Below are 26,690 nucleotides of genomic sequence, written 5' to 3'. Positions count from 1 at the left end.
GTATAAAAATATTTCAATTTAAATTATCATGTATTTGAATATAAGTATCATATCTCTAAAATATATGTACAGGTTGTGCTGTGCAGACTTAAAGTTGCCTAGTATGTTGGTTTTGAAGTTGTAGTTAGAATTATCTGGACCAGCCACACCATGAAAAAAATGTTAACAATCGACTGAAAAAGCATAGTAGTGTAATACAAATGCATAAACCAAAACCAAAATCTTCCTACTGCATACTGGAACAAACTAAAAAAAAAACTTACCTGTACCTATTTTGAGAAGAACAGCAGAAAAAACTTTGCATTATCTTCAGAAAAGGACATCTTGGTGTCATTTTCTTTCTCGCAACCCAACAGTAAGAGCAAAGAACAGACTGCGGTGGACTGGATCTTTTATCACAAGCTATGATTTAACTGCACACCTGTCCAGTATGCCGGGCAATCTTACATTGCCAAGTAAGACAGTTATTTGTCAAACACTGCACATACACAAATCTAAAACACACACCTCAATACCACATATTCACTATGTTTGCACAGTCTAATACACACAGGTTAGTTATCCCTTACTTAGTAAGGAAAGTTGAAATATCAAAAAAACATTAGTATTTACAACAGCAGCCGGAGGAAACATTTTATATTCATATTTTAGACATTTTGCTGATGCTCTTATCCAAAGCAACTTGTAAGCAATGCAAAAGTACCCTTAAGTTCTGAAACTGCTGCATTTGATAGCAAAAAGCAGTACCAAAATATCAGGGATCAATATCAAGAGCTGCACGGTTTAATTGTTTTATCCCCACTCAAGTTAGCCAGAGGGCTAAACCAGGTGTTAGCCGGAGGGCTAAATCAGGTGTTAGCCGGAGGGCTAAATCAGGTGTTAGCCATCTCAGCTGGCAGAAGTCACTCGTGCGCTTGCTCTATGGGCCCCACAGATGCATGAAGCTAAAAAAGTTTAACTTTTTTGGCTTCATGCACCACTGAGCAACTTTTATAGGAATGAACGGGGCCCTGCCTCCCACGCTGTATACACTTCTCTTTATGAATCCATGGTGCCTCCTCCTTTTGTCTCTAGGACACATGGTGGGTATGGCAAGTAGCAAAGAAATAAATTGATTAACTTATGGGACGCAGAACTAAACCAGTAAATAATAACTAAACTTAACAATACTTGTCTGTGTTTTACTTTAACCAGAAATGTTGCTGGTATGTGAACTGTAATCAAACATAATGCAAACCACAAAAAAACCCGGGAAAGTATGTGTCTGCAAGTTGATTAATGATGGAACTATGGCTAAAACAAACAATTAACAAGCAAGGTTAAATTAGTCAGCACTATGGCGATGATGGTGAAAATGAGGACAAATGGTATGGTCTCACCCACTTTGTCACAATGAGACGAACGACTTTGATTAAAAGAGTAACAACATTCAGGAGTTGAACCCGCCTGCCCATGGACAAGAGGCGACTGACGCTGCGCCCCCAGGAACTCTGTAATCCCTGTAATTGGCAGGGATGAATCTTCTGGGTGTAGCAGACTGAAACGTTGAAATAATTTCTTATCTGAGAAACCAGGCTATTGCTTTTTTGGCTTTTTCTTGCTTTTATCTTTGTCTTCCTGCTTTTTGCCACAGCACATCTAACTTCATTCTCTGTGAGAAGCCACCCCAGGGAGCAAGCTAGTATTTCTACAAAATTATCATTAATTTGTTTAAATCCTGGTGCATAATTTGTAACTTCAACTGGCAATTCAGAACTAAGATGTTGTACCATTGATTTGACTTGCTGCTTCCCAGGTAATCTCAGGTCATCTCATCTGTTTATCAGGTCTCTCATACCAACTATACAATAGATAACTCTGCATCATCCATTCAAATCATTCACTAGCCATAGCCTTGTGTACCAGTGTCCCCTTTCCCTCTTGTGTCTTCTTTGTAAAATGTTGTAGTTGTAGCGTTTAGTACTTGTAGCTGTAGTATTAGTAATAAATGTGTATGTAACGTAAAGTGAACTTGTTGTTTTCTTGTGCTTGCATCTCAGTCACTTAACTTTAAAAGACCTCTACCACCGCAAATCATAATTAAGATCAATAACAATCATAATTCTATTTAACAGGGCAAATAATTTCATAGTTGAGTTGTGTACCATAATAATTTATAATTCCCCTTATAAAATCACACTATTTGAGTGCACAAATTCCTACACTGGCATGGGCGGAGGAATATGCAGGGTCATTAGGTTAGCTGGTATCTTGCCCCAGATGTACATTAGATCCCTGAGCAGATAGCCATAATGGCTGCTATAGGCAGCTAGTTTCTGTGTTTACTTTGGGTGTGACTCAGAGATAAGTGTTTAAAATGATTCATGTAAAAATCATCTTTATTTGGAGATTTACAGTAGAGCAGATCAAATTATATTTAAGGCCAAAACCAAAAAAGTCAATATATACAGTGTACAAATGCTTCCAAAACTAATGACGAGATAATAATTGGCTAAATAAAAAAAGAGAAATACCACTGCACTCAGGGGAAAAGCATGCGCCATGGAGACCAGGTGGCTGTCTGTTACCAAGCCTTCAACCCCCCCCACACACACACACACACCAGCACCCTGAACAGCCAACATGCTTTACACGCAAGACACATGATCTCCACGCAGTTATGGCGTGGCTGCCCCATCTGCATGCTTCTAAGTCCACGTTGATATTGTCCAACTGAAACAAATAATCCTCACCCCCCTGTTTGGAAGCTTTCGCTATGATTGTCTCCTTTAGCTTGAATCTTATCTTATCTTAATCCATATCATAAAATGCTTGTTTATCAATATTATATGGTGATGACGAAACAAAAATCTCAATCTGTAATACTGTAAATAGACAGGATTTATCTCAGAGCCTTAAAGGACAGGTTCACAATTTTTCAAGTCTGTCTTAAAACAACAGTCAGGAGCTCAAATGAACATTAAAAAGGTTTTTTTTTGCTATAATCATTCCTCCTGTTCATACTCACAATTAAGATCCCTTCATAATGCACTTTCAATGGAAGCGATGGGGGCCAAAATCCACAGTCCTCCTTCTGCGCAAAAATGTATTTTAAACTTTATCTGAAGCTAATATGAAGCTTCAGGATAATGACAACTCCGTCCAAATCAGTCAAATCAAGTTGATATCTTTCAACGTTACAGTCTTTTTAATGTCAAAGTCCCTCTTTTTGTAACTATACTTCCACCGCAGCTCAACAGGGAAACACAAAGAGGGAATTTTAAAAAATGCATTTAAATGCATTTTTGCACAAAATGACTGTGACCACACTGTTGATTTTGCCCCCCATCATTTACACACTGAAAGCACATTTGAAGGGGATCTTTTAATAGCCAGTATGAAAAGGATGAATGATTACAGCAAGGAAAACCTCTTTCAGTGTTCATATGGGCACCTGACTGTTGTTTTAAGACAGGCTTGGAAAATTGTGAACCTATCCAAGAGGAAAAAGCTGTTGTTGAAGCAGAGCCGTTGTACTGTGACAGAGCTACATGGCTCCATCTATCGGCGAGCACAAGTACAACAGCCCCCGCATGCTCTCAGGAAATGAAGCCATTCATTGCAAAGGTATTTTAATAAGTAGCATAAACGTTACCGCTGTATAACAAACAGCACTCAGCGCTCCTTCTCTGCTTATTTTCTTTGGACGAATAAACAAAGGGATCAGCTACACGCCACATATACGTCACAGCCCATTCAAACTGTTTACAGGAGCCACATCACTGAAGCCTACACTGTAAAATCAAACTTTTATTAGAGTTCAGAGAAATGATGGCGACCTTAACGTGTCCTTGGTAGTTTCAACGCGCGCCCTGCCGGTGCTTACTGCGCTGAGGTCAACACATAGCCTACGACATGCGACATGTCTGCATCTCTGCCGGGAGCTCACAGGCTAGATAACCTGGAAACATCCCGTTTGATTTATCAGACACAAGTCAGAATTAAACATCGTCACCGGCGGTAAACAGACGACGAGTCTGCACAGACCGCAGTGTGCTGTATGTTTTAGCTGGGCATGAAGCGGATTATCTTGTTTATCATCCCGTGAGAATCGCTGTGAGCGCAGCGTCGCCGGTAGCCGCTGCTGCGTTCGTCATTTGTCGATCAGCAGCACGTTATTAGCATGTGAAGGTTGCTCGCACATGTGTTAATGTCTCGTAATAAACGTCCTACCTGCATAATTGAAGGGAAGATGCCGCCACTCGAGCCTGCGTTACCGACATGGTGATGATGATGATGAGGAGGATGAGCTCTCCTGTTCCTGTGATCCCGTGCGATGTGAAGGGGAAGCTGACTCCTCCAGTGTCCGCCGGCTGCTCTGGTCACAGTTTCCTAGAAAAATGAGTCATCTGTGTGAAACGTATTCAGACATACCAATGCAAATATAACGTATGTCTAATGCAGCTAATTTGTTTTGCAAAAAAATAAAAAAAAATAAAAATGGCTTGAAACGGTCTGACTTTATATTACAATATGAAGTAGTAAATCAAACAACAAGCCCCTTGTCTTGTAGTGGCCGGCGCCTCTCAGAGGTGGGCTAGATGGAGAGCCATGATTGTGCAAAAGCAATAGGAACCAGAACTACAGCCGCCGTAGGAGGGCAGCAGAGACCGTATTTATTCCAACATACTCAACTCAGAGGCGGTAATTAATGTTGCCTGTTGTGGGCGTGTTTGACCTCAACATCCTCTCTGTGTCATTCTGGCCAACGTCTTTTTTATTGCGTTCAGTCTGCTCAACGGATGTGTAACCCAGGTTTTCACTCGTTAACAGAGAGGCGTCTCCAGTACTATTAAGAAATGTATGTACTAGCTGTTCAGTTCAAAGTCTGGTGAGGGTTTCTTTAGTTTTCATGCTCCCATTGTTGGAAGATAAGCACTCCCACTTTTTCGAACAGTTTCAGAACATTTCTTTTTTCTGTTGAATTTTAGTAATTGTTTCCTATATTAGCACTGAATGTTGTGTGTAGCCTATAGTTTTTGAGAGGAAAACATTGTTTTCTTTTATATGTGAAGCGTTTATTTTGGCTGTTACAATCTAACCTTTCATGTCTGAGTCTTGAATATGTGTATTTACGCACATGACTTAAGATCAATATTCTCACACATGACCATAAAGTATACACAAAAAGACAACACAGAAGTTAACCACGACGTCGCAGTTTTATTTTTTTTATATAACATATATACATCATTTGCTGTAAATAGCAAAAATACAACACATCCCCACAGAGATACTTACAGTGACACATTATGTGTCTACAAAGTTCATCTGCACAGACTCTGGACACTGAAGTCTATGGTGCAAATTCATACATATACTGACCCTTTGGGTCTTACAGGGCTGTTTCAATGGCCCTTAATCACTTAGTCCCCAAAGAGAACTAAATATTTAACGCAGCCTATACATACATGCAGATTTTTAAAAAATACGACTGTCTAAACTTGTCAACTTATACAGGACAACAGACTCGTACGCAAAAAGTAAGTATATAATACTCAACTGATACGATTTAACGATTAAATCTGGCTTTTCATCAACGGAAACAAAGTAGTGAATCACTGTGAATATTTACAAGTGATGCTATGTCAACATGTTGCCTACATATATTACACTTTATAGTCTTTTCACAGGTTTGTGTTGGACTCCAGAAATCTACCAAGGTCTCCACATGGCAGCGCTGACAGCCTGCGGGCCGGGATGCGCTCGGCCGGGAGCCACTGCGCCGCTGCTGCTGCGGGACTGGCTTTCCAGTCTGGAGCTGAAGCTGGATTTGAGGCTGAAGAGTCTCTGCTGGATCTGCTGGATCTGCGGGAAAGTCTTGGAGTTCTGAGCACAGCAGTTCATGCAGGATGGGGTGACTGTGGCGGACATGGACCGCTGGACGAAGTCGTTCACCCGCTGGCACGCGTCTTGGTCCAGGCTCGTTTTGGGGAGCAGAGCTGAGACGCGCTGGAGGCAGGCTTTGTAGCCTTCCTTGTAACTGTCTGTGGAATCTGAAAAAGCAGTGGGATATTAGTTTCCTTGTTCAAAAATGATCAAATAGTAGTGTTTATATATTTATCAACAAAAGTGTTAATCAAGCAGAACAAGAACTCACTTTTGGTGTTAATGGGGGGGATGTCGCTGAGGAACCTCACAGTCATTTCTAGGATGTCGGCTTTCTCAAGCTTGGAGTAGCGAGTCTTCTGGAGAAAATAAGAAAAAACAAATGTTAAACATGTGAGTCTAAACGTTGCATTGTTTTAATGCATCTGAAAGGCGTTCTGTATGTTTTGAAATGTATATAATAACTTACATCTCTGCCTGTGAGGGGAAGAATGAGGTTTTTCAAGTGGTTCAGGCTGTCGTTGATACGGGCGCGCCTTCTTTTTTCCATTAAAGGTTTCATAGTCTGAAAAGAACACATAATATTTAGTATTCACTCATTACATCAAGAGTAAGACATCAGAGAAAATGCGTAAGGTAATGAAAAAAAAACATGTGACTTCACTCACCTTTCTGAGCTCAAGAGCCTCTTTTCTTTTGGCCACACTTAGTCGTGGAGAAAAAGACTGGAGAGCTTCACAAGTCATGTTTGGAGACATTTTGAGAGTCGTCTTCGTACCAGAGAAGTATCCAAAACAGATATCGACGAAGATGTGTGTCAAACTGCCATGGGCCACGGTATATATCCAGGTCCATGGCGTCGGTCTCCGTGCGTCACGGGTACGCCCCCAAGCCAACACGAAACGATTTGACTGGCCACGTATTCGATGAAAACAACAGAAAAGCATCACATTTAGTAAGATAACCATCTGTCCTCTACTTTAATCCAAGCGTAACAACTCCAGTGCGTGTCTGCGTTATGATCCATAGACCAAATAAAACAAAATCTGCATCAAGAAGCCGAAGAAATGCGTGCGTAAAGAAGATACGTTTGGACGCACCGGATGCTCATTCCCCAAATACCAATTCTGCAAACTCTTACATTTACATCTTATCAAATAGTACACAATTACGTTCATTATTTCATATATAGTGGATGAAATTTTGTTTTTGATTTTAAGATATATATATATTTCTTTTTACTGGTGCGTAATTACGCAGTGCCCAGGGGTGTCTTGGAACAAAAGCTTTGTAACATTTTTTCACCCAAATCCAACATTTATTTGTGATTTAACTATGAAACATAACAAACTACAATATATATATTTTCTATTTAAGAAGTTAGTAGTTAGTTTGTTTGCATTATTATTGTTTTCCTGTTGAGGTTTTATTGTAGGCAATTCTATTTTGTGTGTAATTTGCCCAAGTTTTGATAAAATATCCTTTCCATAATGTTGTATATTTAATAAATATGCACACTTTAAGTAACAGGGTGCAATACATACATTACTGGCATAGGGGTCAGGCTTGCGTGTATAGAAAAGAGTCCACAGAGATACAGACTCTTACTCCAATCACATACCCAAGCCACGCTACTTTCAAATAACATCTGCTCTTAGATTTTGACAACAATAGTTTTGCATATGATGTTTTTCATGCAGTTTCTGCCCGGGGGGGGGGGGGGTCTATACCTGTAGGGTGTATCCCGAAGCTGCCAACGCCTAACACAGGGCGGTGGGGGCTAAAAAAAACAGAGGGTGGGTAGTGAGGGAGTCACTATCACAATAGCCACCGCAAAATATAAAATGAGCCCGTGTTTCTAACTTTTAACTGGGTGTTTTATATATTTACTATTCACTTGTGGACTTGGTATATTAAATAACCAACCATCGTGCCGTGTGAAGTATACATCAATATCTGAATTACAACTTTGATATTTCCAGATTTTAAATAAAAACTGCAAGGACATGACAACCCATCAAATACCACTGCACTCAGGGGAACCACGCGCGCAGCACGCGCCACGGAGACCAGATGGCTGTCTGTTACCCAGCCTTCAAACCCCCCCCCCCAACCTCCATCCATCGACCCCACCCCCACACAGCCCTCCAGCACCACACCAGCACCCTGAACAGCCGACATCCCTGTCCCACCATGAATCTACCCATCTCTCATCCATAAGTACGCGCACACACACACACACACACACACACACACACACACACATACACACACACACACATACACATACACACAGCATTGCATACACTCAAGCTCTTTTTCTTTATACTTTACACGCACGACACATGATCTCCACGCAGTTTTGGCGTGGCTGCCCCATCTGCATGCTTCTAAGTCCACGTTGTTAGTGTCCAACTGAAACAAAACCATCCTCACCCCCCCTGTTTGGAAGCTCCTTGCTGCGATTGTCTCCTTTAGCTTGACTCTTGGATATTTCAGCGTCCAAGCTATGATAAAATGCTTGTTTATCAATATTATATGGTGATGACGACACAAAAACACTCAATCTGTTGATGGAGATCAAAGATGTTTGTCTGGAAGAGCAGACTGCACTGGAGGTCCGTCAACACTTCTTTATAAAGACAGACTTTAGACGAGGTTCCTTTTGAACGAGAATTTTATTGAAAGTCAAATAGTCCACTTTGAAAAACGCACATATTATTTGAGAATATTTGAAATCATGAAGCAGCAGTTATATTCTTCTACAGTATTAGAAATCCAAATTTGTCTTTCATGAAAGCAGTCCTATAAAGACAAACTGCTTTGAAAGGGGGTTTTATTTTCACAGACACTGATCGAAAGTCTGCAGTCCAGTTTGCAAGAATATTTTTGTGTCTTTTATACTTTGAATAATTGTCTATCCCTCAGTACTCATGCAGTTTGATTTCTATTATAGTATTGTGCTTCACTACAGTATACATAGACTTTGGGCGACTTCTTTAAATGTAAACTCGGCTATGTATATCGTTGTAGTGTTTCTGAAACTTGAAATTAAAATACATAAAGTCTACAGAGTAGATATGTGAAGGTTAGCATCATGTAGACATGATTTTGTTGTGCTGCTGTAACAAAGCCAAGCGCTGTGTTGAAATTGAGAGGCACACTTGCTGCACGCGCCCCTCACCGCCCCGCTGGGATGGAGGGATGATGGGATGATGGGGGGTGGGCGGGGGGGGTCACTTCTCCTCCGTTTTGGTCTTTCGGTTAGAGTCCTCTTTTGTCTTTTCAAGTAAATTCGGCGTCAGTAACCCATCTGTGCAGGCCGGATAACAGGGAGCCTTTGTCTGAAAATGTTCCGACACTTCATAGGAATTAAGAGTCACATGCGGGCTTTGGGATGGGGGAGAAACAGCGAGCGCGGCACCACCTGACTTTTGCCGCAGCGCTGATGTGAGCTGAGAGAAAACGGGCGGCTTGGGTGTTTTCTCGGAGTCTCAAACAATAGCGAACACCTTGTCGCACTATACTTCCTATAAACAAGGTTTGATCCTCTAATGCGACCATCAACAGGTCAAAACAGTTTCATTTATCACAGTTAAAGAGACTGTGTTGATATGATGCATAAAGCCACTGTATTTATTCCTTATTCTTCTCAATGGCTCAATCAAAACAATATTGAGCCTTTGAGAGACTTTGATGAAAATCTAATCTAAAACACGTCAGTCTGCGCTGCTGTTGTGGGAAGATATTCGGTTAAATGAAGAAAATATCCAAATGATAGCGTAATGAACTAAATCTTCTTATAGGGGAACAGCCTCCACGCTGGTTCTCTTTATTTGACTGACTGGTTGTGTCATAGCACCAGGTAGATAAACTGCACTGTAGCGCGCTTAATATTTGGATTTGATCTTTGTGGACAATCCTGAGCTATTTTTATTTATCATGATGAAGATTTTGTGTTTCCCCATATTTCAAGTGTTGGTTTTGCTCTACTGTATTCAAGTAATACAGAGTTAAATTATTGTTATTGTTATGTTCAATATATCAAATTCAAATTCAAATTTACCAGTAGGTGTGAAACTGGGAAATTTTTGCTCCTGGTCCTTATCAGAGTCTTTTAATATTAGTATCCTGTAGTATTTTGTATAATATTTGTGCAGAGGGTTGTCCGTGCGGATCTGCTCTGGCAGGAAGCTTTGGAGAGCAGCCAGACAGCCTCAGTTCATCTCCAGTGTGAACTATATACTGAAGTTTTGCTGCAGTTTTTGAACCAACAGCAGCACTTCAAAGTTCTGATTCACCTGCAAAATGTCACTGAAAGAGACAGAAAATGACTTAAAAACAACAACAAATGATGTGCCAATGCAGGAGGGGTGGGGGGCCTTTCACATGTTTGTGCCCAGGCACCCATTGTCTCATAATCCGTCCATTACTGCTTCAGTGGAGTCCTTCCTCAACAGCAGCAAGCTCTGGTTTTACTAGCAGCTTCCATGTGTCCTTCTATCTGATTGCAGAACATCAAAAAGGGCATTACTCATCCACTTTTCAAACCAATACTGTTTTAAATTGAGTAAAAGTACATACTGTGTGTTTGCAAATGGAGATATGTGTTGTCTCCATTCTTTTAAATTTGATCAGCAAAGCAGCATGGACTTATTCAAATGAGAATACATTTAAACTTAAATTGCTCTTTGCTGGACTTTGTGGTATCAGAATCAAACAACATGTGATGCCAGAACAGGAAAATTAATACTTGCAAATACCCATTAAGAAATGAAATCAGCAATTTACAATTGCACTTCTATAAAGTTAGAAAACAAGAAATAATGGTCAAAATCAAAGTAGCAGAGGCCAAGATATCCCAACATTTCGTTTCTACCATGGGTCAAGCTCCAAAAACACTGGATCTTACATTTCCCATAATGCAACTCCATAGCATTGTTCATTTTACCTTCCAAGCCTCTTAAAAGCCCACTTCTTTCAAACATCTCAAGTGTAACACAGGATTTCTATGAGTCTCAAGCCCCAGCTGACATAACCCTGATTACATCATCGGGGTTGTTTTTTCAAACTTTAGAAGGCAGAAAACATTATATAACTTTTTACTGAGTAAAATCAACCCTCAACAGAAGAACATCGATATTCGAACCCGGATACATTCAGTGTAACGTTTTTATGTATTCATTGTTAACATTTTTAAAAGTCCCACTCTCTACAATATCTACATATAGTCACTACGGTATGGTTAAGGTTATGGAAATATTGTGGATATGGCAAGTAAAATGGTTAGTGAGTAAGGTATGCTTAGTGTTAAGTAACCATACAGTATCAGTCAGTAGCTTGGACACACCGTCCCATTCACTTGAATGAGAAAGTGTCTGGCCTTTGAAAGAGCCACAGTACAGAAACGGCCCTGCTCAGAGTAACAATGACATCCTAATGAGTGTGGACTCTGATACTCTTACTAGTATCATATTCTTTGATACAGTTAATTATACTATTTTACTTGATAGACTCATGGACTGGGTTGACCTAGGTGGAACTGCTTTAAACTGGTTTTCATCTTAGCTATCAAACAGAATATTCAAAGTCACTGTTGACAAATTCAGTTCTTCCCCAGCTCTCATGGCATGTGGGGTCCCACAGGGCTCAATCTCTGGCCCCAATTTGTTCTTCTTGGATCTGTAAGCATGTTATTTTTCACTTCACCACTGTGTCCTAGCATTGTTATGCCAATGATACTCAGTTGTAAGTCTTATTTAGACCTGAAAATCGAAACAATCTGGATTCCCTGCCATCAAAGACTGGATGGTCTCCAACTTTCTGCAACTGAACCCTCTTAAGACTTAAGTTCTGGGTATTGGTTCTAATCATACAGACAGCGGACAAATTAAAGGAAAAACCTGAATAAAGAAGTGGAGAAACATATCAAATGCAGATGCTTCCATGCACCAGGGCTCACTGAATGGTTTGGGGAGTATGAAAATAATGTGAATAAAATGTGAGAGACTTTACAGTCACCAAATCTCAACCCAGTAGAACTCCTATGGAAGATTTTGGACCAACATGTAAGACAATCTTCTCCACCACCATCTCCATAAGACCAAATGATATAATTTAAACTTTCATCTTCAAGTCTATTTAGTGATGTCTATGATTGTCTCTGATGCTTTAAGTCGTTTTGTTATGTCTGGCTATGTTTGTTTTTCTTCAGATCTGCTGTACTCAGGTCTCTCTTACAAAAGAGATCTTGATCTCAGGGAGATTACCTGATTAAATAAAGGTTGTATATATAAATGAGGGAATATCTTGTGGGGGAATGATGTTCATCCCTCCAATAGAGTTCTACAGACTTGGCAAGGAGCACTGAAGCTGTTCTAGAGGCTCGTAGTGGCCTGACTCCATACTAAGACACTTCATGTTGGTTTTTCCTTTATTTGACACCCATCTGTATGTCTGTCAACTAACTTAAAACATTCAGCCAGAAACCAAGGAGTTGTTTTTGAATAATACCTCAACTTTAGTCTTGCTCAATCTTGCCATTTACAAATGGGAAATATTGACAAAGTTAAACCAATGCTCCTAAAACACGGTTGAACATCTTATCCACACTCTCATTTCATCCTGCCGAAATTACTGCAATTCATGATTTATTTGCCTTAAGAGATGCAGCAGTTGGCCGTCTACAGCCTGGTCGCCCAAATAAAACATTGGCATTGTACATTTCTGCGAACCACAGATACGTTGAATATCTACATTACATACACGTATAATCCGTAGCATATTAACATTTCAACAATACATGTCATATCAACATTTCTAAAGTGACATAGTTCACATGAGAACTAAATGAGCTGACTTTCTTATTAGGAAGAGGGGGGGTCAGTGGATGGTTAGGAAGTTTGTTGGAAGAAAGTTGGAAATCAACAGAGGGCATGATTCGAGACCACGTCGAAACCAATGCCTGCTTCCTCTTTCAACCGACAAAACTTGGTGTTTTTAGCGAAACGTTGGGACATTTGCAGCTGTCTTTATTTTATTTTTTTATTTGAACCCAAACCATGACCTTTCCCTAGCCATAACCAAGGGGTTTTTGTGCCTAATCCAAACGAGACCTTAACCACAGCATTGTCACATCAAAAAACATCATTATTCAGCTGATAATGGCCAACATTGAAACGTAGACATTTAACGTATCCATGATTTTCAGAAACATACAATGCCAACGTTTTGTTCTGGCGATAGGGTTGTTGTTACAGAGTACAGCAGCAAGAGAACATACAGTATCTCTCCAGTCCTGGCTGAGTTACACTGGCTCCCTGTTTGCTTCAGAATTCAATTTAAGATTCTTTTGATTACTTTTAAATCCCTACAAGATCTGCCTCTGCTTTACATTCGGACCATTTCACCCCTTATTCAGCACAAAGACCCATCAGATCTGAAAACCAAATGTTGTTAAAATTTCCACGGTCCAGGCCTTAGACAACAGGAGGAACAAACTCCCCCTCAGTGTTAGATCAGCTGAGTCAGGGCCACATTTTAAAAAGCTTTTAAAAATGCACTTGTATAGACTAACATTTGTATATCCTCTTTATAATTTCTACTCCAATGGTTCTTCTATAAATCGTTTAATTTCTCTGTTTGACCACTTCATGAAATTCCTTCTATATTCTATGGTATTATATTTTCTGTGCACCTGTGAAGCACCTTGCAAATCTCTAAAGAGAGTCTAAAAAGTTTATTTATTTACTTACTTACTAAAACACTTAGTTTGGGGAAATATTGTGGTTACGACAAATAAAAATGCACACAAACATTGCAGGTCTGTGATAAGATGCAAGCTCTGGTCTCCTGCACCAACCATCACCCTAACCTCCACACCCTCATTTGCTACATAAAGGACATACTACTTTTTACATTGGCACTGAATGTGGCTTTGGGTGTAAATGAGCTGCAGATTTGCCATATGAACGTAATTTGTAGGGATAAAATCGATGACATGCTCCTTTACGACAGTAACGTGTACAGGTGTATAAACACCTGATGAAGCCAAAACGGCATCATCTTTTTTTCAAAAGTATATTTTGTTTTTACTTTTCAATCTAATTCAGTTTCATTTATATAGCGCCAAATCATAACAGAAGTTATCTCAGGGCACTTTTCACATAGAGCAGGTCAAGACCGTACTCTTTAATTTACAGAGACCCGACATTTCCCCCTGAGGAAGCACTTGGTGACAGCGGCAAGGAAAAACTCACCTTTAACAGGAAGAAACCTAGGCTCTAGGTGGGAGGCCATCTGCCTTGACCAGTTGGGTTGAGAGAAAGAGGGAGGGAAAGAGGGGAGAAAGAGAGACACAGAGAGGCACAACAACAATAACAATAATAACAATACCAATGATAATAATAATATAAATATGACTAATAATAATAACAGCAGGCGTGGGTGTCAAGCAGGACCACTTTTGGACAAGAGCAAACTGAACAATATGGATCTCAGTTTTTACAAGTTACTGTATTACAGAACCATTTTCTAGTCTTTTTGTGCACAATTTAAGTCCTCCTTCTGCCACTTTTTAGACAGAAAAAAGTGATTTCTTAATGAATGGTTAGACCTCGACACACCTTCTCTGTTAGTGCATTTTGGCAGTGTTTTCTGTGCTGTTTTGTCTCTGTAGGGTTAAAAGACACATGCTTGTCTGAGTCAGCTGCAATGACACATTACATTACATATGACAACTGGTGAAAAAACTGAAGCTAAGAGTTGACTTTTTTTAAAATAAGTACTTCTTTTCTTTCGAGGCAAAGAAAAAGCTTTTTTCTCACATTTCTGTCTGTTCTGGATTGTGCGACACCTTTACAAACATGCCTCTTCTGTTTACCATGGCGCTCTGAAATGTATTACTAACCCTCCCCCCTACCAACTGGCTTCACCCGCTGATACACACGACTGGAAAATACTATTTTCACTCCTTTGATCCTTGATGTACTGGTATTGGTACCTGATGTATGGTTCTCCCTCTGAGTGGAACATGCTTCAGTCAGAAAGCTTCAAGGACCTCTCTCTTTTTGACAGCTTTTTATCCTTCCATTTGAGACAAGCTGTCCATGTTTCTAAACTACTTCTTGATTGGAATATTTTAATGTGGTCAACAGTGTCATCTGTTTTAGGATTGTATTTATCCATATATCATTTTTTCAGTCTTACTTCATCATTTTGATCTTATGTGTTTTGTCACCCTTGATTATTCTCTTGATATTTTATCTAATTCTTCATAAGTCTCAGTTTATGTTTTGCGACCTCTATATTTTGTGTCCTATGTCGTGCCTCTATCTTGGTCAGGACACACAGTGAAGCCCTTTACATAAAACACATTAATTTAGTGGACGCTTTTATCCAAAGTGACTTAAAAAATGCATTTAACTTCCATAAGAACAAAAAATAAACAACTTAACGGATGCGTTCACATTTTGTCAAGTCCCTATGCACATGCTTATAATTACAAGAGATTTTGTTCACCGCAATTGTTTCTCCTGTTCATACTGGCCACAAAGACATCTCATTCTAAACCGATGTGAATGTATGTGACGGGGAACAAAATCCACAGACTTCTTTCAGTATAAAAATGCATTCTAAGGTTCAGCCAAAGCTAATATGCTTCAGCATCTTCCAAATTTAGCCTTTTTCCCTCTTTGTGTTACTATCCTTCCACTCCTTCCACCACTGGAACCACAAAAAGGTAAACAGACTGTGAATAGAAGATGCCAACTTGACAAAAGATTGCTGAATCCTCATATTAGCTTCAGCTGAAATTTGGAATGTATATTTTTACAGGAGGACTCAGGATTTTGTCCTCCATCTCTTACATTGAAGTGATATCGTCACAGCCAGTGTGGGAAGCAGGAACAAGCGAGCAAGAACTATTTCAATGTTAGTATTGTTTTAAGACAGACTTATAAATGTCAACCTATAGTTTAAGGGAGAATAGCTGTGGTTTTGCAGTTGAAATGACTTTAATACCAACCATTTTCCATATAAAACCATACGTTTTCATATGAAATTCCTTCCCATAGGGAGCCACTGGTTTCAGTTTATCCCAGTACAGTTTTACATTCAACTTGGAGAGGCATGAAATGTTCTTTGAGATATAATCAGTGAATATTTCTTGACCATTATTGGTTCATTCAACAATTCTCCAATGCTGCATTTATCAGAAAACTGTGAATGTGAATGAAGATTGATCTGAATTTGGTTTCTTTCATTTAAAAAGATGTGATTGAAGTCTGACAGATATTACCACAGGAGCAATTCAATATCACATTGCAATGAAATAAAGGTTAGGATAAATGTCTCAAGCAGGTTTCAGGTCTCTACAAGTTGATTTTCATTCAGTGAATAAAAACCAATGTTGTTTGGAACATGTATACTCTCTACTACTAGAGATGTGCTCTCTGCCTGATGAGGAGCCAATTTGGGCTCAAAATGTTGTACCTTTTCTAAATGTAATAAAGTTAAACAATTTTAAAGGGAGCATAGCCACCTATATCACAGTAAAACAATAAAAGGATATAGTAATATGTTATTTCTCTGCGAGATGTAAAATAGTCTGATTAAGTTTGTCTTTAAACCTTTAATGACAGGAAAGGCTTAATTATTTTTAAAGAAATGTAGCATATTGTAAAACAACGTATGTGTTTTAGGCTTTGTCAGATTTTTCATGGTATTTCACAACCCCCATCATCTCAGTGTGTGTCCCATCACACAACCAGTCCAACTTCTTCCCACCAATTTGGCGGCAACAGAGAGGCGCCTCTCATCCAGCAACAATAGAGCAGCTGCTCATCAGCATCAATAGGCTCAGGATGACCTGTGGCTTTATGCGTTTGCGCGCCTTTTTCATTGCTTTCTTAGCCCTGAGATTCCTCTCATCAAGATGTCTGAGATTAATGAGACATTTGAGATCCGTAGACCACCACAAAAAGAGATCAAACCACAAATCTTCGACGTCAGAACATTTATTGAAAAAAGTTCGTCAATAACAAAACATTTGAAGTGTCACGAAACATGTTTTTTTCTTACATGCCGTCAATGAATAATGTATAATCCTATTTAACACATAGTGTTTACAGACTATTCTTTTGCACAGACCAAAATACTTTTAAGTCCATCGTGCAAACCTCAAACAAAATAACCCTTGGGGTTTTACAAAAGTGTTGTCTACAACCCATATCTCTGAAACCCCAAAGAGGATTGCATTTTAAAAAGCTCATAGACTTTACAGTTTCTTTGAGATCTGTGCTCGTGTGCCTTTTGGCATTAAACGCAAAATGAGCCAAATGCTTATTAAAGTCATTATACAGCAACTCCAACATTTCTTCTTAAATCGCTAAGGTTACGGTTATAGGAATACAAATAGCATAAATAACATCACAAAATAAATAACACATAGATACATGTCCATCTAATCTACCAAGGTCTCCACATGGCAGCACTGACAGCCTGCGGGCCTGGCTGCGCTCGACTGGGAGCCACTTCGCCGCTGCTGCTGCGGGACTGGCTCTCCAGTCTGGAGTTGAAGCTGGATCTGAGGCTCAGGAGTCTCTGTTGGATCTGTGGGAAGGTTTTGGAGCTCTGGGCGCAGCAGTTCAGACAAGTTGGGGTGACTGTCGCGGACATGGACCGCTGGACGAAGTCGTTAACCCGCTGGCACGCGTCTTGGTCCAGGCTTGTTTTGGGAAGCAGAGCTGAGACGCGCTGGAGGCAGGCTTTGTAGCCTTCCTTGTAACTGTCTGCAGAGTCTGAAAGTAGAAAAGAAAATATTTGATCAGAGGCTTGAATTTCACGTGTAACCTGAAATTTTGGGGAAAAAAAGAGTTTGCGGAAAGCTCATCGCAGTTCAAGAGAGGATGCTCACCTTTGACTGGGCTGGAAGGAAGGTCTCTGAGGAACCGGACGGTCATTTCCAGAATATCAGCTTTCTCCAGCTTGGAGTAGCGTGCGTTGTCCTTGCCAACCAGAGGCAGAATCAGGCTCTTCAAATGACTGAGACTGTCATTAATACGAGCACGTCTTCTCTTCTCCAGCAATGGTTTCAGAGTCTAGAAGAAAATGGTGAAAAAGGTTATTCGGCTGCACTTAAAAGTCAAATCGGAAAACATTTTCAGTGACATAAACAGCTGTGTAGTTTCTCTCTTTTCCTTACCTTTCTCAGCTCGTTGGCTTGTTTTCTCTGGGCCACAGTGGACCTGGCAGGGAGAGGCTGGTTGGCCTCAGTAGTGATGCTGGGACTCATTTCGTTTTCTGCTTGTAGTGTTTTTTGAGGGGAGATACTTGCTCTTGGAGCGGCTGAGCTGAAGTGTGCCACAGATCTGGAGAGCCTCCTATTTATGTGGGTCCGGCGCGTCAGAGGGGAGGGAACACAAGCCATCATGCTGGGGGTTTGACAGAGGGGGGCAATGCCTTTGGGAAATGAGTGGAGCTCCTGTCTAGACCATCTGGTCGAGTTTGTCCCTTCCGTGTACCGCTGGTATGCGGAGTTTCGTGATGATGTTGCGCTTTATTGCGTTTAAAATTTAACGCTTCAACGTTCATCCAAGATCTAATTACACATACAAACAATCTAACAGTGTTGTTTTTCTTTAACAGACGGGCTATACAAGACAGCATCTCGTGTCATTTTCTATAGGAAGGATTTCTTATTTCTTTGTCTGCCTTTGTTGTAAATTTATAATCTTACAGTTTGCTTATTTTTGCATCTAATTCCCCGATAATGAACAGCCAAATCAGTAAAATATATATTGTTTTTTTGACGAGACAACTGAAAGTTGCACTTATATAAATGAACAATTAAAAGGTTGGATGGAAATAATGAAAATATCGAAATAAATGAATAAATTCCGTGTATTAATGCTTATGGACCGCTTGTCTACCGCCACAACAAAAGAAACACAGAACCAGATGAGTGTTTCTGACGTGACAGAACTAATCTATTCCTAAAATTAATAAAAACCAGATACCCAAGCCACGCTATATATGGATTAACATCTGCTTGTGGACCCTCAGCAGCTTGTTTCCAATATCAACAACACGGTGTTTACCTGGAGCAGTGGGGGAGGAGACTGGGTGACATGGACAACCTGGAACTAACGCAGTGCTGCGCAGAGAGTTGCGTGCATCTGCGATCATAGAGCCATGAGACACACTGCTCCAACACTGGAGGGGTGATAGGCTACCAGTTTTATGATCCAGTTTAAAAGACTAAACCTTTTGAAAGTTCCAGTGCTATAAAAATCTCATAAACACTAGGATGCAACAATATAAATCTAATGAAGATGTTAGAAACTTAATTACAGTTTTCAGTTCAGCATCACCACAGAGTGTCGATGTCTGCTGTTGACCATTAAGCCAAACTGTGCAGCGAGCTGCCGGTAGGATTCACGCGTTCGGCACGCGCCATAACCGTGCAACAGATGGGAAACCACCTCCCTCCCCCCCGCCCCTCTCATCCTCTGTCTCTACATACACCCCCCTCCCTCCCCCCCTCCTCCTCTGTCTCCCACTGCTGCTCCCATCAGCATCCCGGCTCCTGCTCTTGTGCCCCCTCACCATCGATGTGTTTCAACAACGTTTTTGTCTGTTTTGGAGGGAGGGAGGGTTGAGCCACAGCGCATAAACACAATGACACAGTTATATAGCAATACCATGTCAATACAAGCCTAAAGCCCTAAAATGAATAGTTAAAGTTATCGGGGAAAAAATACATCAAATTAAAGCAGATCTATTTAAAATTGTTATTAGGTCATTTAATATGGTGATGGTAGCCTTATTTTCTATATGTTTCAAACTATTATAGGTCATTTGTGTTGAATATAATTTTACATTTACATTTCAGATATAACAAACATGTTTTACGCACAAAATTTACGCACCAAGTTGTTTATCGAAACATTCCTTCAATAACAGTGGACAGTTCATCTATTCACTTTAAATGTATTTATTTACATTTGGAAACATACTTCGCTTAACAAGCTCATATCATTTTTGGAAAAGAGGACGCTGCTCTTCGGCTGCAAGCTGCCCTGTCGTAGCTTGAGGGTGTTCAACCCTTATTTTTTCAAGCATTATAGATGCGCTGTTTTGCACGCGTCCTGCCCCATGGGGCCCCAAATAACTGCCATCAAGTCCAGTATGGGAACGAGCCCTTCGAGGTAAGACAAAAAAGAAGTCAAAGAGAGGCTTCGGTTAGGAGCCTTTTTGTCCCGGTTTCAGCGTGGGTATCCATCTGTGCAAGCTGAGAGCACAGTGATCTTTTGTTGGAGGACGTACAGAAAAGTGGAATTACGAAGAGTTTTTCGGCAACTGTGTGGGAAAGGGATATGATTAGCATCTTTGTTTTCTTCAACTTAAACTGAAGGCCACTGAATTCAGTTCGTGACTATTTACACATAATTCAAGGTTCTTAGGAGGTATAGAGAAAGCCAACTTTAATACTGTAGCTTCATTCCATGTACACATTAAGGGGACAATGTATTTTCCAAATAAAACGACGTGAACCAGGCTTATATCCATAGTTGTATTTTCCAATCAGATATATTATTATTAAAGTCAGATTTATAAAAATGGCAAAATGCTTTATTACACATTACTAGGTATTATTAAGAATTATTGCAAGTAAGGCTGTAAAACATCACCATCACTGTTAGTTTTGGACAAGAATGTAATCTAAATCAAAAGGTGATTTAGTATGCTATTTTTTCCCGGAAAGCATTTTAAAGCTCAGTCCTTGAGTTTGAGAATATAATTCTGTTATAGTATTTGGTTTATAAACGGCATGAGACTGACACGAGCCAAAGCGTTCAGACAGATGGGGCCGTCGCGGGTTAATTGAGGCGTGAAACCAAGAGCGTCGACGGACTCTGCGCAGTGCTGAAGGTGATCTTCCGTCTCCATCACGGCTACACGGAGGCTTCCAGACTTCCTGGTTTTCCAGCCTTCAAATCGTGGCTGCATCTGAAATGAAGTTTGGCATCCCAAGCCAAAATCTACGCTCATATTATCTGCATGATGCTGTAACATCTGTCTGGAGAAAAAGAACATTAAGACAACCGCGTCCAACTTTAAAGTTGTACTGTTTGTTTTTTCTTTCATCCAAATTTATCCGGATAAAACCCTCATGTGTTAATTAAAATCTAAAATTAACACACGTGACTCAAATAATTACTCAAAAATGGTCATAATTCTCCATAAAAGTAGTTAATATGATTTCAAAATGTGTAGGTGCTGTATGTTTTAGCTGCAGTTTAATTTCTAATGTCACCTCCGTTTTCTTGTAACTATGAAGGATGTAGCCTAATTATGAGGATATTTAAAACAAATTATTCAACAGAGGTCTGTTTCTCTGGTTATCCTAGAACAAGGTTTTACATCAAATATCTTCTAATAAAACACTGTGGCAACATGATTTTCATGTCATCGTATTTGACGGTGTTTATTTATTGTAAGAAATCTGAAAAGTCAGTGCATATGTTATTCTGAGCCTTACTGCTCATTGGTTTACTTCAAATTAAATACAGATCAGTGAGAAGAGAAGCTGTATTCTAACATCTGACACGTATTTGAAAGCTTACAAAGGAAAAACTTATGCTTGTACTAAGCACACAAGTTGAAAATATTATGACAGGCACTACAAGAGCATAAATTACACTTTTTCTTACTGATTAACAATAAGAAATGCAGAAATATTTTGTTTTTTGTAAAGCCTGATGTTTTCTAATGGAGAAAATCTACGGTATCTGATAAAAATCACCATCCTAATTGATTGATACTGATTCAGAGAGACTAAGCACCAGGGGAGCAGAATAGTATTTTATAGAAATAATTGTATAGAGATGGATGCTTGGAAGCCAGTTTTATATTATGAGGCCAAAATAAAGTAAGGTAACACATTGGGATACTGTGTAGAAATGCAGAGCTCCTGAATGAATCATAAAGGTTTTGTCTGTCAGAAGTACCAAAATCATCAAGTCTACAGTGGACACCCATTTTACAGGCTCTTATGGTAAACCTTTCCAGATCAGTAACACCATCATGTTTGGGGTCACAGCCTTCATCTGGGTTTACAGATAAAGACCAGGAAGAAAAAAGATTTACTGAGCCTGCTCTTGACTCACTAACACTTTTGATCCATCTCATGCAAAGTGACTTACCCACACAAGTATGGAGTAACTGATAATACTATATTTATCCCTGGACTCGTGGCTGGAGATACTTTCTGTCATAAGAGGATTGGACGCAGACATTTCAGTTTCTGGCTTTCTGAACCAATGAGCTCATCACCAATTCAGTTGTTTGGTTGAACATGAAGCTAAATTCAGACTGTTGATATGATGGTTATATCACAAATACTCCTTTGCTATAAGTGGCTTAAAAACACTACAGTCTTCTCTCAGTATGAATTGCCCATCACTCTCAGTTTTCCAAGTCCTGTGCAGCTGACAGCAGGATAGAAAGCAGTGTTGCTATTCAAGCTGAACAAGGGACAGGGAATACTTGATTAGATGGGTTGTATTTCAACCAGAAAAGTGAGCTTAACTGACTGTTCCAGCTCAAATTCAATAGCTTACCTCCCTACACTGACTCTTCAGCCACCCGAGGCTCTTCAGACTCAATAGCTTTCTCTTGGCTCTCTTAATCTCTTTTGTACATCCAGGACTTCATGTGGTTCCAGCTCAATGTACAACATAAAGCTGATATGAAACCATTTCCAACATGGTTGAGTAGCAGTTATGTTTGGTTTTGACACAAGCAATAACACAGACACTGGAGAGAATTCAACTAAGTAACTATTTCATTCCTTTTCCTGTAACATTTCTGGCCAACTTATATTTATTATTAACCTCTTGACATCCACCGGGTCACCGGCAACCTGCTTGAGCCAGTTGTAAGAGGCTTAGCGTCACGCAGTAATGAGTAAAAGCAATCGGTACAAATTGGCCACTTAGAGACGTGTTGGAGAGGTTCAGGGACACCAGTGAGACCACAAACTAAAAACTCGCTCGCCTAGGGTTAGGCCTAGAGGTCTGGAATTTTATACAGGTGTGGTTGACAAGATGTAGAAGGTATGTGGTGATTTGCATAGTTCTTGCATAAAGCATGTCCTTGTTATTCAAAAACGCATTATAGACGAGGACCAAAAATACTTTTTTGAGCCATATTTGAACTGATGTAATTTTGGTTGTGTTTTAGCCACATGCTAAATAGGGATATGTCAAATGAAGCCTAATACATGCATTTTGGCCTAACAGTTATCTGTTATAAGCTTTTCCATTTGGGTATGCCATATGGGCAAAAATTCTAAAAAAAAGGTGGATGTTAAGAGGCTACTTACTGAAGGTGAGCATTCTGATGAGCCAGCGAGCTATAAGATGCATGAAATGTAACCATGAGAATCTAGGTTTGGATTCAGCTCGGGTTCTTTGTGTGTGTCTTCATCAGGGGATAGAGTCTGCTCAGTACAATGAAGACCATGAGATGTGGATGAAAGCTTAGGAAAAGGCCAGTAAGTGGACCTGGTTTCCATGGTCAAGAATAACATTTAATGCTCAACTTCTCCAGCATGTTCTCACAAACTCAATTGCTGCATGGCTTCCTTTTGTGCTGACATTACAAGTCAGAAAATAATCTGCTTTTATCTAGTGAAAAGACTTCCTGGGAGGAACCTGAGCAAAGGAAACTTCGGGAACGGCTTCTGTCTTCTCCGCCATTGACACGATAGATGGAAGAATCCAGGTGTATAAAAAGGGATGTAATTTAAACGATCTTTGAGATATCGTAAATTAAGACACTGCTTTCTTTGGCTACTTCTGAGGCTTCCATGATGAGCCCTCATCTGTGGCTTCTCATCTCAGATCAAGAGGAGTCAGGTGTCTTTGACTGGCTGACGTTTTTGATCACTGTCCATGGTGCTGAAGAGCCAGGGGGTGTTTGACAGGTGAAGCCATCTGTGGTGCTACAGTCTGGCTCTGAAGTCACTGATCCAGGCCTGACGGTACATGTTTTGTTGGTCCTTGTTTAATTGTAGTCATCTTAATTGTTCTCTACCACGAGAGGCTGCAGAACAAAGAAGGTAGTGAAGTGGTGCTTCTTGGTACGCAAAAGGACATCTTACTGAAAATCAGCATGAGATGTTATGAAATGGAGATGGAGTTTTCCAACTATGTCCTGCACCAATGAATGACCCCTGCAACACAAACATACCAGCTCTATTATCATTCTCCATCATGGAGAGGGACGTTGGTCAAGATGGGTTTCAATGGGAAACATTCAAAAAAAGATCCATCTAGGTAGAGTCTTTGCTTAGTCATACAGCTGATTATCTTATCCTGAGTGATATGCAATGAGAGCAACAAAGCAGCTCAGAACCCTGGAGTGCTAATAACAATTTTGGTAAAAGCAAAAGACCCTGAATATAGATATAATATACAGTATACTCCTGTTTTATCAGTCCACTATGTTGCTGTTATTATGTTAAGGATAGTTCGGGATCAGATATGTTAAACTGAGAGTGGCATCCTGATTGTATCAATGTACCAACATGTTGAAAGTAGAGATGGTCTTTGTGTGGTTTCAGATACAGTAGATGTATTATTATACAGTGCCACTCAATAGTACTGCATATTTTTTACATTTTTAAAGATGTAAAATGTTACCCTATGTATAAAAAATGTCATATTTCGGAGATCAAATGTACTTCCATAGCGTTGTTTGTGTTTGTTGGTTTTGTAATATCACTGATGCTACATTGCATCACGGCCCTCTCTGGGGAAGCAAAAGGAAGACCTATCAAAATTTGCCAAGGAGCTTCCCACGCCTAAACCAACGCCATTTTCATAAAGCATCTGCTGCACCAGCGACGAAAATCCAAACTTTTTTCTCTCTTGCACGACACATTTGACATCACTGATTGTGTCCCGATGCCTCAGCGCCCTTACAGGTCACGTGCTAAATGCTGTGACCATCACCATCAAGCAGCCTGGATGATGCAGACAAGCAGACTCGCGTATTCATTTGTTATATCGGCTTTTCCATTTGAGTTATTTAAATACTTAAATATAAACCCAGAAGTCTGCAAAGGTCTTGTAATGATGTCAAATTATTTCAGCTGCCTCATATCTTCTTAACACTGTTATGGTTTCCATCTGCGTGTTATTAGTTTTTCAATGATATAAGAAACAAATCATACAATCTACCTCTGAAGCCAGAATTAAAATGTAACCTCCCGGGTTTAAATCGAGCATCCTGCAGCTACCTAAAACATCAATGTATCCAATTAAAGACAGACTAAAGACTAACACTGATATATAAATATTGAATGAAAAAGTGTAGAAAAGGGTGAATGAAAGGCATAAAAACAGCCCAAAACGTATGAATGACTGGAGAGCTTTTGGAAATTTCCTGCAAACATTTATCGTGCTTTAATAACTTTAAAGACGCTTTGTAATTGATTACGTCTATTGTCACGGCTCCACTTTGAGAATTAAGTCTACTACAGTGAAAAGCATCAAGCCTGGCGTCGTCCGTAGTGTCAGAGGCTGAAAAACACTTTTGCGTAATTGTGCATAAATCTGAGGGATGGCTCAGACGGGATTTGAATATCCAAAGAAGCCTCACCAAGCCCAAAGCCAAGCTGTACGGTAGGGCACACATCTGGTGGTGCACATTTGTTGTGCTCTTCAGTAGACAAAGGTAAACTTATAGCGTCGCATAAGCTACTCCACCAATAGCTGTGGTTTCCTGCTCTGACAGACTCCTCATTCATGCACGTCAACGTGAGCCCCACAAGAAGCCAGCAGTCTAACACTTTACGTTTAGTAAACATGCACGAATGATAAAGACACACAGTCCTGAACTTTAAAATACATTTCTATTTATTTTTTTTTAATCTTTTTGTAAATTGAATATGTAGGGATTAAAGCAGCCTCAGCTATTGGCAAGGTATCAGACGCGCTGGACAGGCGGCTTGTTGGCGGGGTTTTTTTTGAATATTGGGTAGAAATCCAATCCATCGACGGGACTCTATTGTGCTGCCATATCAGGGGCACGAGAACAGCACGAGCCGAGCGAACAAAGGCAGCAGATGGCTTTCCTGCTCCGATGAATTATGTTGAAGTTACAGAGACTCGGGGACCATTAAGAGTTGTCCGGGGGGAAATTAAGGAGGGGAGAGGGGGGGGGGGGGGGGGGTCTTATGAAAATATATTTATATCAATTCTCTATTCTAGAGTGAAGAACAATATTATCAAAGTTGTCTAATGGTCACATCACAACCACCTGAGTGTTACTTTGTGATGTCTATTTGACAATGCTTGAAGATCTCTGGTAGGTTGAAAACTTTGCTCTGTTAAATTAAACTTGCTGGGAGTTATCAACAAAGTGTCCGGATCTTTTATCTGACTTTTGCCTTCTGTTTGTTGTTTAATCCAGCATCTATAGAGGGTTTTTGGGGGGGATACGAATAAAGAGATCACATTTGGCAAAATGAAAAAAGTATAGTGCCAATACTCAAAATAGGCTATTCATATTTTACATTTACTTTTTGTCATTTGGCAGACACTTTTATCCAAAGCGACTCGCAAGCGAGGCAAGACAATCAAGCGTTAGAGGATACTGACTCACAAAGAGCTGTGGCACAAATTCTCAAAAAGCTGAGCAGGTAGCCTACAAGTGCAATGAGAAAAAGCGCTTGACATAACGCTTTTTAAATATAGGCTATATATATATATATACTATATATATGAGGTAAGAAACAACTGGAAGTAGATAAG

At 39.9% G+C, this 26,690-nt stretch overlaps 3 protein-coding genes across 9 annotated transcripts in view; all 3 read right to left on the bottom strand.

Annotated features, from left to right (window-relative positions):
- The window catches only part of acot7 (acyl-CoA thioesterase 7), a 131,225-nt gene that overhangs the window by 52,914 nt on the left and 51,621 nt on the right, over nt 1–26,690 (bottom strand). For 5 of the 7 annotated variants that reach the window (XM_044350793.1, XM_044350796.1, XM_044350795.1 and 2 more), the window contains one exon: nt 4,213–4,371. In XM_044350793.1, coding sequence (XP_044206728.1) covers nt 4,213–4,262 — 50 coding nt within the window. In that variant the 5' untranslated portion in view covers nt 4,263–4,371. Of the gene's footprint in view, nt 1–4,212; nt 4,372–4,509; nt 4,624–26,690 lie in introns of those variants that run through there. The other 2 variants (XM_044350798.1, XM_044350797.1) reach the window with 2 other exon arrangements.
- LOC122981932 (transcription factor HES-2-like) lies at nt 4,837–7,891 on the bottom strand. Its single transcript, XM_044350801.1, has 4 exons — nt 6,537–7,891; nt 6,338–6,433; nt 6,140–6,227; nt 4,837–6,035 (listed from the first exon to the last, which is right to left on the bottom strand). Exons 1-4 carry the CDS (start codon nt 6,834–6,836, stop codon nt 5,695–5,697), a joined length of 825 nt encoding a protein of 274 aa, XP_044206736.1. The 5' UTR covers nt 6,837–7,891; the 3' UTR covers nt 4,837–5,694.
- On the bottom strand, nt 16,617–19,334 carry hes2.1 (hes family bHLH transcription factor 2, tandem duplicate 1). Its single transcript, XM_044350803.1, has 3 exons — nt 18,071–19,334; nt 17,783–17,966; nt 16,617–17,666 (listed from the first exon to the last, which is right to left on the bottom strand). Exons 1-3 carry the CDS (start codon nt 18,296–18,298, stop codon nt 17,335–17,337), a joined length of 744 nt encoding a protein of 247 aa, XP_044206738.1. The 5' UTR covers nt 18,299–19,334; the 3' UTR covers nt 16,617–17,334.

This window comes from Thunnus albacares, chromosome 5, assembly GCF_914725855.1.
Source record: "Thunnus albacares chromosome 5, fThuAlb1.1, whole genome shotgun sequence".
Classification (NCBI taxonomy): domain Eukaryota; kingdom Metazoa; phylum Chordata; class Actinopteri; order Scombriformes; family Scombridae; genus Thunnus; species Thunnus albacares.
The sequence above is the reverse complement of the archived record's forward strand: the minus strand, read 5'-3'. Positions and strand labels throughout refer to the sequence as shown.